Source organism: Lycorma delicatula, chromosome 1 (assembly GCF_047948215.1).
Source record: "Lycorma delicatula isolate Av1 chromosome 1, ASM4794821v1, whole genome shotgun sequence".
Lineage (NCBI taxonomy): Eukaryota > Metazoa > Arthropoda > Insecta > Hemiptera > Fulgoridae > Lycorma > Lycorma delicatula.
Window position 1 is genome coordinate 264,706,388 of NC_134455.1, and position 15,224 is coordinate 264,721,611.

The window sequence follows — 15,224 nt, forward strand, 5'->3', positions numbered from 1 at the left end:
AATAATAGAACCTATTCACACATTTTATCTGATATATACCAAAATGTATATAATCAGAATATTAAATTTACTATTTTAAATTGAAATTTGGCAAAACATGAATTACAAATTCTTGTTTATTTGTATGGCTAAAACATTGCCAATGACTACAGAGGCATTGTATAAAAATAAGACTATCAATTTATTTCATAAGCTAAAATTGTTTAACTCAAAATATTTACATATTGTTGCGGACTTTACAAAAATTACTTAATTACATAAATAACAATTTGAAAGAGGTATTTAAATCAAAGATCAGTACAAATATTAAATATTCATTATATTATATATTTCAATCCTCTTTCAAATCAAGTTTTTTTTTTAAATATACAGTACATATAATAATTTTTAAATAAGGAATATACACACAAAGAGAATATATTATTTACAATCTACTATAACAATAAAATAATAAATAAAATGTTTTTTAAAGAGATTTTTAATAATTAAACATGGAATATTATTAATAGTTATAAAATTTATTCAGACTATTAAACAATAATGAAGTCTTCATTCTTTATTCAAGGTGTCTATACTTATGAGCGGTCATCTGGCTGAGTCCTAAAACTGCATACTGACAGCTTAAGCAATGGTAATGAGTCTGCTTGCCAGAGTGGATACAAGTGTCTGGTGCTGAACAAGGCTGAGACGGTGTGAATTTTTCAAAACCAGCAGCCATGATTGAATCAAGTTTTTGGTGCTGACGTCTATGAGCAACAACCTTATTTGTATCCGTACATACAAATTCACACTTGAGGCAGTGAAAATGTGATGCTTTGTTTTGTACAGTACCTTTATAAAAAAAGAAAAAAAAAACAATTACAAAGATTAAAAGCACTGAAGTTATAAAATAGTAGAAGAATCAAAGGATGAATCAGATGAAAATAAACTATGTGCATACTACATTAATGTACATACTACTACAATAATTCTGTTTTTTACTATACTTCATTCCAGTTTCTCTATTTAAATGGATTACTTAATGGAAACTGGCTTTTAATAAATGATTGGCTATGTTAGGTTTCATTGTATTAATCTACAATGCAATAAATAGGGCCAGAGAAACATAAAATGACTAAACATTTTGTATTGAAAATTTTTTAAATCAGATAATTATTCTACAATCGAATAATATTATGAAGAACAGATTAGCTGAAAATCCTATAGTGATACCAGTAGATTATAAAAGGATTATGAATAGAAAATATAGATATGGAAGGAAGTATGATTTATAAACAAGGAAAAGAGCTTAACAGAATCCATTATAATTTTTAAAAAAATCACTGTAAAAGAATAATCCTTCCAAATTAAAACATATTTTTCTCTACATAATTTTATAATTTATTCAAAAAATTAGAAATATGCCAATATGTCTTAAAAACACATTTTCATGCCTTTTTTTTGGTACATAGCATTTCCAAACTAAACAACATAAATAAAACAGTTTTACTAAATAAGTAATAATCAAACAAATGAATAGATATTTTATTCAGATTATTAGATAATAATTCATTATGTAGATTAGCCAGAATGAGTGCATGTGCTACTCCATAAAAAAAATTGCACCAGTAATGGATCAAGGGAAACCATGCACAGAGCAACATTACTAAGTGTATTTTGTAATGTAATGTTAAGTATTTTCTAACATAATGCATCTGTAGTGTTAAACAAAACTGCAAGTTTTATTTTATAAATATTATTAAAAATTTAAGTCTTATAAGTTTATTCTGGATATTAACTATACTTAAGTCTTTATTATAGTTTATAGAGTTAAGTAAACAGATTGCACATATGAGTGTTCAGGCGGCTGATTCACAAGCATCCCTGTAAATCCTGATTCACATAAAAGAAACTACACGATGTTAATATTAAGTAACTACGTGCTATTATATTTTACAAAAATTATATGTATATTTTAAATTTAAATAAATTAAGACATATTAAATAATCAATAAATATCTCTTACCTTGTTTGACACATCTGATAACCCAAGAGTATTCTTTTCATAAAAATTGTTTATTGTTACGTAGTTTCCTTGAGTTTTTTAAGAGTTGTGATATTGTCAATTGTCCACTAACAGTAAAAATTCACTAATATTTTAGATTAAATTTCTATGATAATAAATAAATAATAAATTCAATTCAGTTTTAGTCATCTGATTGCTAGAAATCTGTAGTGCTGTCAGTATTAAGAGATACAATGAGAGGTTCAATTTTGTTTTCCAGTTATCCAATTCCAATTTCCAATATTATCCAATTCCCAAAAATTTGGTTCAACAGTATCCATTACATATTTTACATAGTTATTTCATTCCTGCTGACCCAATTTATCTATGGCTTTTAAACATAAATTTTTAACATCAAATATTTAAAAGTAGTATTTTCTGATGCTATGTAACTTTTGATTTGTCCCCAAATTAAATCGATTAGGTTGGGTTCACAATGATAGGGAAGTAACTGAAGCATAGTTTTACCAGTGGATTTTGCTAACTCATTAATCTTAAACATATTAAAATTACTTTTAATATGCAAAACCCTTTGTAATAATTAGACCTTAAGTTCATCCTCTTCAAAAATCACTCTTTTTGAACTAAGCCACATTTTGATACAATTCTTTTTCCAAGACGGCTGGAATTTTTCCCTTTTTACAAGAATGATAAGGGTTATTGTCTAACACAATAACTGAATTATCTTCCAGAAGAGATAACACATCGCTAAACCATTTTTCAACAGATGTGGTGTCACTCATCTCGTTATGATAGTCTGCTGTAGACTTAGATTAAAAAATCCCGAGATTAATATTAGCGAAAACAAACAAACCTGGTATCACTGCCAGTATGTGTAACTGTGAGACACCTTCCTTTACCCAATGGAGCTTTATTACTGTTGATAAGCCACACAGAAATGCTTCTTGCCCAAGTTTCATCCATGTAATATGTTCTGTGGTCTTCTTGCCTAATTTTCTTTATTTCAGTAAGGTAAAGTCTTCATCATATAATGATGTCATCCATGTCAATTAAAGAACTTTCCTACCCCATTTTTTTATATAAAATTCATACTGTTTAACAAATTATAAAAATCGGAAATCTGGTAGATCATTATCATCATTTACAAATTCTAACACTTTGTCTATTGTAGGCAGTTGGTTTTGAAAATAAAATTTGTGTACTTTTTTATGAATCACGTTTTTATCAAAATTGTCAACTTTTTCTTGATCAGCGGGATTTTGTTTTCTTAGAACATAACTCATTAGTAGATTTGTACTCGCGAATCACATTGTACACTGAAGCAGCACAACTTCCACTTATGTTAGCAGTTTTATTAATGGCATCCAAAATCAATACCACTGGGTTAGTCTGTAATTTGCTTTTGTAAGTATTTAAAATTATGTGTTTTTCCATATAACTTAAGGGTTTTTTCGCGGCCTTTTTTCCAGAGAGGAATCAATAATCATGGACTATTATCAGCTGAATCAGTAGACATGGTGTCAAAATAATATTTTGACACCATGTCTGATACTGACATACCATGTCAAGTTGTACAGACACAAATCTAGGAATGCACTACACATGCATCATGTTTTAGTAAACTCAAAAAAATTGCATTATATTAACTTAAAGTAACATTAGAGTAAATAAATAAATAGCAGAAACACAAAAATTGAACATGAGAACAAAAGAGTAATCATATGAAAAGATCAAGGGTTTTAATAGAACTAAGAAGATAGCATTACATAAATATTTGATTACATGACTACTATATGACTAATTATATGGTGACTAATGTATAAGTAATGATTATAGTGTTGTATATAGATACAGCCACATTGTAAATCAGCACTGATACATGGACGTGACTCAGCAGAGTCATGAACTCACACAAAATACAAAATGCAACCTTTGTTCATTCTTTACTTTATAAGCTAACTAAATACAATATAAATAATTATTTTTTAGTAATTTAATCATTTTTTGTCATTTCTTCAAGTAAACATTATTTCCTTCAAAATACAAGAAAGAATAACAATAGTGTTTCAAATTACCATGACTGGTTTGCTTAGTAAGAGAAGTAAACTTGGTTTTAACATAACCCAACAATGGATTTCTCAAAAATAAATTATGAAAGTGACAACTGAAACACTTAATTAGACCATACTATCTATCAGATCAACTCTATGCACCTATTAATAAAAAATAAAATTAGGTAGTCAAAATGATACCAACATCTCTGCTGTAATGTAGCTGAATTGTAATGTACTGATTAAAGTGAGGTGAACCATAAAAAATTATTTAAAAAAGCTTTATTTACCTATATTTTACTACAGCAAACTTTTATTATATAAATATGTTGTATTTTTTTAAATATTTAATTAAGAAGCTGCTATTCAAGTATGATGCATTTTTATTATAAAAAAAAGTAAATAAAAAATACATACTCGCTAACATTTGTATATTTTAAGCAGTCTTTGCATATTTATCAAGATACTAAAATATAATCAAAATTCACAATTTAACAATGACTCCCTAAATAGAATTTACACTAATTAACTAGAATACAACTTGCATAAATTAAAAGTCTAAGATAATCTAAAGCTTCAAATTAACTCCTACAGAAATTTATGATATTAAAATTAACTTACCTAGGGTAGAAGTGTAGACACAATCAGGTCGACCACAAGAAACATTAGCTCGATACTGCTGAAAGTCTCCACCCATTAATGTGTCTAACCTAATTACATAAGTAATTATTTCATTACACATTGATTTAGTCATATGAAGGGCTATTATGAATTAATTTAGGGCAGCATTATTTATAAAAATTATTATCATCTCCTTAATTCTAAATATATTTTTTTCTGTAAATTAAATGCTTTTCCAGAGATCTTTACTTCATAAGAACATATTAAAATATAAAATACTGTATTAAAACATATTTGAAAAAATACAATACAAAAGTATGTTTGTCATCTCAGTCACTGATATAAAATGCTGCACTGCTGCTAGAGTTGCATCTGCAATTCTATTAAAATTTGAATTTTGTATGTCATTTTAGCCAACTTAATTACTTAGGATAATATTTGAAAAAACATATATTTTCTTTGTAATTAATCTAGAATAGGCCATCAAAGCCAAAACAGAATAAATGCTATTACAAATGGAGCAAATTTGAATATTGATGTTTTTCACACACTAACCTGTTAAGTTTAGCAGATCTATATGAATGAATTATTAATATTTAATTGTACATGTAAATCTTTGATTATACATTTTTTGAGTTAAAAATCATGAAATTGAATGGCCAAAATGATATAAAAAAACTGCAGAATTGAATGAATTTTTCAATTGACCTTGGGTCTCAATTTTCTCACCTTCATTTCGTTCATTACTACTTTTTTTTCAAAAAAAAAGGTAACGTGGGCTTACTCGATGAAAAATGTTAATTTGTCCCTCAAAGAAGGAGTGTTTTGCAGAAGTTAGGGGCCAGACAAGATATATATCAGCATAATATAGTGAGTTCAGAAAGTTGCAGTGCAGTATGCTTTGGAATTATGTGGTGTATTCTATTTTTTCGGCATTAAGTTGGTTGCCCTGTGGGTTCATTAGGCACTGCTCAGTAATAAACCAAGACATCAGTTGTTGAGTTTGATTGAACGTGCCTTGTTTCATTTATTGGAATCAGTAGTTGCAAGAAACATGATTCTTTCGGAAGAGGAATGCAATTTTCTTGTTGAACACGTCTTTCGTGAAAGTGACAAGTATGCTGATTTAGTGAAGTACAAGTTTTCAGAGAAGTTTCCAAATACCCCTGTTACTATATCAATTATCTGTTTCCTGTATCTATTATTAGCTGTACAATGTTATTATATGATAAATACAAATAAAGTTTCAACAATAAAGTATTCTAGTAGCAATGTATTACCATCGTTACCAATGAGAAAAGGGATTATATGGAAGGAAATTGTAATCAGCTATATTAGCAGACAGATATTAGAATAAATAGCAAGTCCTTTTTTTTATTAAAGAATAACATATACCTTTAATAGTTATTGCTTACTTTTATAGTCGTATACTCAAACATGATAGTTTTATTTTAATCAGGAATAATAAAGAACAATTGAAAAAACTAGCAATTTATAATACTAAAATAGATTGATGAGGAAAATAACTGATACAGTGAAACCTCTACAAAACAAAATCTCCAAAAAACAGGAACCTCCTCAAAACATATGGTTTCCCAAGTCCTGATATATTTTTATAAAAATTAATCTCTTCAAGAAAGAAAACTCCATAATACGGAAACTGAAACATAGATTTTACTTTTAGTTTTACGTATTAATCTTGTCCCACAAGATGGAAAGGAATTTAAAAAAAAAAAAGAAAAAAATTGTGCATTCCCACAATTTGCAAATTATAAATGCAGTAAATTAGTATTATAATACTGTGCTGTAACTGTTGTAAATTGTTATAGTTTCGCGTTCTGTTTGTTATCTGTTGACAGTTTAAATACAGTACATACATGCCTTTAATTTTAGTTTTTCACTTTAAAAATTTTAATTTTAGTTATGTGCATTTTTCTTCTTTTGAACTTTTGCTCATAATTATGCAGAGAAAAAATACTTAAAGGAATTTTTAGGAATTAAATACTTAAATATGTTTAAAGGACAAAATAGAGGTTATTAATCTAATTTCTAAAGTGAATGTTAAAGAACTTAGTGAAAAGATTAGTTGTGGAAAAACACAAATATACAACATTTTAAAAAATAAAGATAAAATCAAGGAAGAATGGTTGAAGGATGAAGGAATGCTAATTGTAGATGGCAGATTAAAAGTAAAAATGAAGAAATATTTTCAATTTTATTTAAATGGTTCACACATGCAAGATAAAAAAATGTTCCTATTTAGGAGTGTATCCTGCCACCCTATTTAGGGAACTTCTATTCAGGTCTTGCAACAACAAGCGAAAGAAATTGCAGCTAAATTAGGAGTTACTACATTTAGCGCTTCTAATGGATGGCTAGAAAACTTTTTGTGTGAGCAATTCTATTTCTTACGGAAAAATTTGTGTGAGGAATTATATTTCTTACAGTCAAATTTCGGGTGAGGCTAAAGATATAGACAAAGAAATAGTTATCAGCTGGAAAAATGAAATTAAAGAAATAACTGTACGTTATGAATTAAAAATATAGGTAATTGCAATGAAATCAGTTTATTTTTTCAAGCTTTACCGAAAAAAACACTTTGTTTCAAAAATGAAAAGTGTATTGGAGGCAAACAATCCAAAGAAAGTGTGACTGTTCAGGTGCATGTTTTTGGGGATGGCACATTACTTAAACCATTGGTGATAGGTAAATCTTGGAAAATTTCAAAACTGTTGTTCAGCTACCACTGGAATGGTACGCAAATAAAGTCTTGACGTCTAACATAATGGAAAAATGGCTATTAAATGAAAAAATGGTTAGTGAAAATAGAAATATTCTACTGTTTTTAAACAATATGTTGTGTCACCTTCATAGAAATTATTCTAACATAAAACTTGTGTTCTCTCCTCCAAACATAACTAGTGTAACTCAACCAATGGATCAGGAGGTTATTAAAAACATAAAAATTCAATATCGGAAACACATTCTGCAGTCGCTATAGGATTCATGTTCATCTGTTGAAGAACTGACCGTTAAAATTACTGTTCTAGATGCACTAAGGTGGCTCTCTTCATTGTGCAAACAAATTACAAATAACTGTTAAAAATGTGTTTAAAGAAGCTGATTTCTGCACAGAATCTGATGATTATGTTCTCGATATATGTACTTTGCACAATACAACAATATTGCATGAAGTTGAATTTCTGTAGCAAGAAAGTGGTCAAACATCCGTCCATACTGAAGACTACATGGGTATTGTCAGCTGTTTGGTAACCGAAGAAGGATTTCAAACTGCAGATCAAATTATTTTGTCTGAAACTAGCAAGATTAATGAAAGTTCAGAAGAAGAACAAGAAGACACAAAAAATAAACTTAACAGTTTCGGAGAAGCATTGAGTATGTCATACAGCAGGAAGAATTCACGATTCGTTTAAACAGTGATGATATGCGATAGAATATGTTTACTGTTAGAAGTGTTATTGAAAACAAAAGTTCCAAGAGTAAATTATTGAAACAGAAAACTGTGCTTGACTATTTTAGAAAACGATTTTATTTTAGAATTAGTTTTACATCATGTTGTGTTTTAGGATAAGTATACTTCTTATTAAATTTAACTTTTAAACAAACAATTACTAAGGTGTAAAAATAAAAAACACCCTCTTTTAGTGTAACTGAACAATTTTTGAAAATTAGTAGTAATGTTCTCTGAATGCAGTATAATTTCCAGATTATTCCAAATGTTTATCCTTGTCTAATTTCATTTTACATTTGTATAATTTGTCATAACAGGACCTAAACGATAAATTAGCTCGATTTTTAAAAACTCTGTGCAAGATGGAACCCTCTTCAAAATGGAATTTTTACTTAGTCCCGTCAGATTCCATTTTGAGGTTTTACACTATTAAAAAAAGTAGGTGTTATGTGGTTTTACTGAGGGGATGACTTAACGTTCATCAGCTTGTTATTAAAAATTCATAACAATAAACATTTAGTAAGTAGTATATAAAAAATTATAATACACAAATATTTACCTTAGAACTTATTACAAATTTTGTCATTGTTAATATTCCCAAATAAAATGGAAAGTTAATGCAATAATTGTAAAAGGTACAAAAGTAGCAAGTAAAAAACACAACAAACATAACAGTTTTATTGAACTCCACATTTGTAATTGTCATTTGGTTTGGTTATTATAATTATTATTTAATAAGTAAGTACATAATAACTGCCTGATTAGATATTTTTATCATGATATTTATCTTTTCTTTGGGTAAAACAAACTGTAACAGACCACAATAAAAAAAAAAAAATGTAATGACTAGTTGAACATACATGGTCAAAACATGTTCCATATAATTTTTACAAGTAAATCTAATATACCTTTCATGGCGAGCTGTATGCTGAACAAATCTTGTTTTGTCACAGAAACTGTAACCACAATCTTGACGCATGCAATGGAAGTGAGTCTGATGTTCACGGTATCCACAATGACTATACCTGCAGTCTTCATTAAACCTGAAATTCCAAGAATTCAAATTAAGTTGCTGTGTAATAAGGTTAAATTAGTGATAAAATTTAATCAAATAAGTCAGGATTTAATAATGCAGTAACTGAATTATTAATTAAAGTGTTATTAAGGAAAAATAATTGAGTTTTGCCATAGTTGACTACTTTTTTTCTTTCAAACTTCTAACAAGCTTCATAACTACCATTCATATTCTAACAAAAACTAATGACAAATTATGAAACAAATAAATACAATTAGAGAATTAAGAAACCTAGTGTACCTAGTAGTAGAGCACTGGATCTATACTTAATCTCAAGTAAATAAATAAACAATGCATTTATTTATAATATAAAATGATAAATTTAACTAATAAAGTAGCAAATGTTGCCTACATAACAAAATGTAAATGAAATGAAATAAACAGACTGCAGAGAAAAACAAAACATTATTTTACTAGAAAAGTATGGTATTAGAAATTTTCATTAAACATATATTCAAATCACTAATGGATTTGTAATAATATCAACAATTAATTATTGATGTTTAGTTGAATGTAAAGACTATAATAGAATCATAAGTAGCACCAGACATTTATACGGTGGTCAGACCCACCTCCTGCCAGGATGGTTTCGGCTGTAGCGGAAATGCTGATACATAGATACTAGGGGAAAAAAAGGGGTGAAAAAAGATACGGGCACCTGGGTACAAAATGTGGAACTGTATAGGGTCAGGGGACAGCCTTATTGCTGTGGGTGCCAAGGCCCAAACCGCAAGCAAGGGTGGCTTGGGTTGGGGCGTGCTGATGACACAATGAGGACCCCAAGGTATGCGGGGCGGGCACACTGGACAGGGGGAGCATATCCCCGGATATGCATGGGGAGCATATCCGGACCCTGATTAGTTATAGGCACGGGAAGGGCAGTCCTCTTGAGGAAGTGCACCCTGGCCTTCCATAGAAATAGAAATGCCAATTTGAATATAAAAAATTTCAATGTTTCATTTTTTAAGATTAGCATACATTTGTATTTCAATATTTGTTGTTCTACTACTTTTAATACAAACAATTATAAAATTACTATATACAATAAAGAATTATTTTAAACTTAATATGAAAATTTGAGAGAAAGTTATATTATTTATGCACGATTATGACACAACTACAATCATGATACTTTAATTACCGTCATCTTACATTTTTAACAATGAGAGGTGAACTTTGGAGTATACAGAGAATACCAAGCCAGATCACCAGGATTTAAATTCAGATCTTGTAGAGTAGAGGAAAAGATCATTTTGCTTCAGAGTCAGCAAAATAATGGATAAAAAATTTTAAATTCAAAATCATCTTAATTACTGAAATTTTCATAGTTGTGGTAAAGAGCGCAAATACTTTCTACAATACACAGGAAGATGTTATATATAAAAGTTTTATATATAATTAATAAAACAGATCATGAATGTTGAGCAATGGATATCAAACTTATGAAAACAACAAATAACTTTTAAGATAATCATAAATCTTATTAAGGAATCATATATCATACAGTTATCTAACTTCAGGCAGACCTTGACCTCCTTTCACTTTTATTTCAAGACAAACTCTTTGAAATAAAAGAGAATGGACTCCCATCTCCCTTCTCTTTTACTTTGAATTAAACTTTTAAGTTCTTGATAACTACCATTTTCTTCATTTTCTTTTAGATCATCTACAATTTAAAAACACTTTTCTGGCCTCACTTTATATCTTAAACTGATTTTCCTAGCACTGTTTTAATTAATTCTTCTCCTCTTGTGATACGTTTTCTGTCTTGTTCACTCACCCCACCACTTCAGTTATCTCCAATCCTTACCAATATTCCAAATGCCTCCATTTTTTTTTTTTCATTTTTTCTTAGTCAATATAATTCACATTCATTCAGAAATACACTCCAAACATGATACTTCCTAAAATATAACTCCAACTTACTGCATAATTTCTAGCTTAATATTATTTACTTTATTTTAACTTTTGCGATCTTTTTGTTAACATTTTACCTAGTTTCCTTTACTGTTTTATTAGTTCAATTATTCTTTCTTTTGTAAATAAATTCTAGGTCTATTGTCTCCTGTCCTTAACTTAATTTTCTAACATTCATTTTCGTTTCAAATTCAGTCATATTTTTTTATTTCTGAAATCATCTGCTGAATGTCCTTGCTTCCATCTCCTTAAGTCAAAATATCATATGTTAACTATGTACAATCTATTTTCCTTCCTCGTATGGTGATCCTTTCATTTTTTATCACATCTACAACACACATACTAATCAAGGTTGGGAAAAGCAGCTCCCTTGTCTTATTCCTCTTTCTAGGGCAAACTAATCAGTTTGTGCATACCCTATTTTCAATATAGCTTTCTGATAACAATACAATTCTTAAGTCTTTCCATCTATTCTTTGGCTTTGTAATACTTCCATAAGTTTTTCACATCTAATATGATTGAATGATTTTTCCACACCTATAAAATATAACCTATTATTTTACATCTTCCCTTGTATATGTATCAATACTTCTTCTTACTAGCCCAGTTGCATCCCTTGTCTCTTCCTTTTCCTGAATCCACATTGTCTTTTTATAACTATCAGTCCATTTATTCTAATTTTTTAGTTTAGAATTCTCAGAAGAACCTTTGCTGAACAAGAGATTTAACTAATTGACCTATGATTTTGAAACATTTTATACCATGTTTTTGAGGGACTGGAATCAGATTTTTTAAAGAAAATCTTCTGGTAATATCCAAACACTGTAAAACAAATTACACAGTTTCACTACCTCCTTTAATCCTACTTCAATGGCAGCTCATCTATCTCGACAGTTTTTCCATTCTTCATTTCTTTTATTGCTTGTAAAACTTTCAAATTTAGGATTATTGTTCCTGCTTCATACTCTTCAATTTCATCTAAATCTTCTGCAGGGAAATACAACAGAAGCAGTAAAGAGAGGTCGGTAGAGTTGACAGGAAGTATAGCTTGAATAAGGGATGATAAAGGAAAAGCATTTTTTTAAACTAATGTATCAATAAAAAGTTTCAGCCTCTACAGTTCATATTCATTTTTCATACATTTTCCTTATTTATTGTTCATTTCAAAGGGAATTTTTTTACAATCCAAAAATATAATTTTTACCATATAGTAAGATAAAAAAATTAAGAAAAAACAACTGCTTCGTATTAGGAATGACATCAGTATTACATCTCCATAGAACACAGTTCATAACATGAACAGAAAAGCTCTGGTTTAAGGAAAGTGTTAACAATAATTGTATAATTTATCCTTGAGTTAAGAAAGAATAATATTTACTGTAATTTTGAGTAGTTAACTACACCAATTCCAATGCATGTAAATTACAGTTAATATATTTACATTATATGGGTAGATAATGTAAATAAATAGATACACTATACACCATAGCATGTACTATATTCCCATCCATAAACATAGTATAGTTCGTATGATGAAAATAAATGCTTCCTTGCACAAGGCAGACAAGACAGTCACTGTGCAGGGAATTGTAGTATTCTTTTCTCATAACATTAGGCTCATTCAGAAACCGAGTATTGTGCAATACAGGTGCTTAACTATGTTCATAAATAGCAAAAATTCTTTCCAAAATTAAAATTTATTATCATTTTGTTTAATTTCAGACAATAATTTCTTAAAAATACTTAGTGTACTTATAAATATTTCTTACTGCATATAGTACAAATACAAATATTTATATTTGTATTAATAGATTATTATTATTATACTCTTTCCCATCAAGTGAGTCATAAAGTAAATGACAACTTTATATAAATAAAACTTATCAAAATATTTTATTTGAGAATGTTTATACGCACTTGTAATGGGTACTGGCATTGTTGACGATGATTATAGTAATAATAAACATCATCATTATATTATAGGCCAATAACATATAAATTATAATAATTTATTAACTTAGTCATTTTACATATGTTCAAGAAGAGCTAAATAATTTATTTTTTCATTGTTAAATAATATTCAATACTAATGTCTAATTTTAATTTTCAATAAAATGATTTAGTTCAATTCTTGGCATGTCCTGGTACGATTGGTATAATTGTTTCCTTCTGTAATGTGTGGCTTGTTAATTAATATTTTGTGTGTAAAAATGAATTTATATACTTTTTGCATCTTTTGTTAGTGAATTTTTTTTGCAATGGCAGAATTTAAATCCATAGTTAAGAATAAAAAGCTCTGTAGTCAAGCTTGTGAAATAGTTAATAAAGTATGTGATTTTATGAAGAAAAAAGCTATAAAGTTAGGAAAATTAGATAAGAAGCATTTAACATTCATTCAAAAATGTGAAGAAAGAACTGCTACATTCAGTGGAAGAGAACAGAATACTTAAGAAAAATGACTGATTTCAGAAAAGAAAATTTTTCAATTGTTTATTTGGACGAATCGTATATTTTAATTTCCCATTCAACAACAAAATCGTGGTAGAATGAGAGTGATGCAAGAGTAAAAGTGCCGACTTATAAAGTGATCAACTACTCAAACTCCACACTGGAGGGGAAATAGGGTTCATCCCTAATGTGAGATTAAATTGGAAAACAAGCTCAAAAAGAGGTGACATCATGACAGCATCAGTAACAACAATTTCATGAAGTGGGCATCTGAAAAATAAATTCTGATCTTCCCCCAAGTCACATTTCACTTTTAGGGAAGCCTCCAAATTCAAATGATAGAAAAGTGGAATGATTAATTGGTTAGAAAAGAACAATTTTCTGTTTCATAAAGCAATGTTAAAACCACAATTGTAAAACATAATTAAATCACATAGAGATTCAAAAATAAAGTAGCATTTTGATGAATTATTAAAAAAATACAGACATCAGGTTCTGCAACTTCCATCTTTGTATCCCAATTTAAATTCGATCATGATGGTATGGTCAGCTCTGGAAAAGATATGTTGGTAGTAATAACACAACATTTTTAATGTCAGATATTAAAAAATTAGCTGAGGCAAAAATGAATGAAATTAATAAGGGTGATTGGAAACCATATTGCGAACATGTAAAAAAACCCTGAAACTGAATATCAGAAGATGGAACCAGTAATTGATACAATGATGGATAAATTTATCATACATCTAGACAGTAGTAGTTAAAATGACTGTTCTGACGAAGAAAGTAAATTATTAATACTAATTATGTAATAAATAGTTGTAAAATTGTATGAGAGTAATAAATATTAAATAGATAATAAATTATAACTAATAAAATGGAAACAGTAATAAATTAAACATGTGTAAATAAAAGTACAATGATTATTATTGCTGACCTATTAGATGAGTGTAAAGGTTTCAGGTTATGTAGTAATGCAGTCTCAACTTTATCAAAAATCTTTTATTTTCATTGTACGCACTGTACTTCCATGCAGTATTGCATAGAATAATACCAATAGTGACAATAAATATTACTATCTTATATTTTGATAAAAGTCATAAAGCAAAGAAGAAAGAAAAAGTACTTACCGAAATCTTAAATAGCCTTCAGGAACTGGTTCATCCTTCAAGATTCTCATAGAAGTTTGTACTCTTGCTTTTTTTGCCTCAGGACTTATATCTCTTGGAGGGGAATGAGATCTACTATAGAAAAAATGTAATACTTACTTAAAAATATCAGAAAAATCAAAAAAATTAAATAAATACTCATTTAAACCAATATAACTTACTCTACTGCATTATTCTAGAACTCATAATTATTATATTGTTTCTCTGTATTAAATTCAAAAAAATTTAACTGTCAAAGAAATCTGCACTTTGTTATTCATTAACAAAAAACGTTATTTATCTAATAATTCAAAGAATATCAGTTAAAAATACCTAAAACTACAGGAGGTTAATAACAGATAAAATTTTCAAATTTAGTTATATTATTGTTTTTTATGGAATGAAGTTTAAATTTCACATACTTCTGAATAAATATAGCTTTGTAATGCAAATCTTCAGTGATAGTCTGTAGTGTTATAACAACAAT

General features: G+C 28.4%; 1 protein-coding gene across 4 annotated transcripts in view; it reads right to left on the bottom strand.

Moving 5' to 3' along the window:
- Positions 1-322: 322 nt before the first annotated feature.
- LOC142331110 (zinc finger protein castor homolog 1-like) overlaps positions 323-15,224 on the bottom strand; it is a 336,060-nt gene continuing 321,158 nt past the window's right edge. For 3 of the 4 annotated variants that reach the window (XM_075376798.1, XM_075376790.1, XM_075376803.1), the window contains 4 exons: positions 14,720-14,833; positions 9,058-9,192; positions 4,678-4,766; positions 323-831 (listed from right to left, as the gene is read on the bottom strand). In XM_075376798.1, coding sequence (XP_075232913.1) covers positions 557-831; positions 4,678-4,766; positions 9,058-9,192; positions 14,720-14,833 — 613 coding nt within the window. In that variant the 3' untranslated portion in view covers positions 323-556. The remainder of the gene's footprint in view (positions 832-4,677; positions 4,767-9,057; positions 9,193-14,719; positions 14,834-15,224) is intronic. The other variant, XM_075376811.1, reaches the window with a different exon arrangement.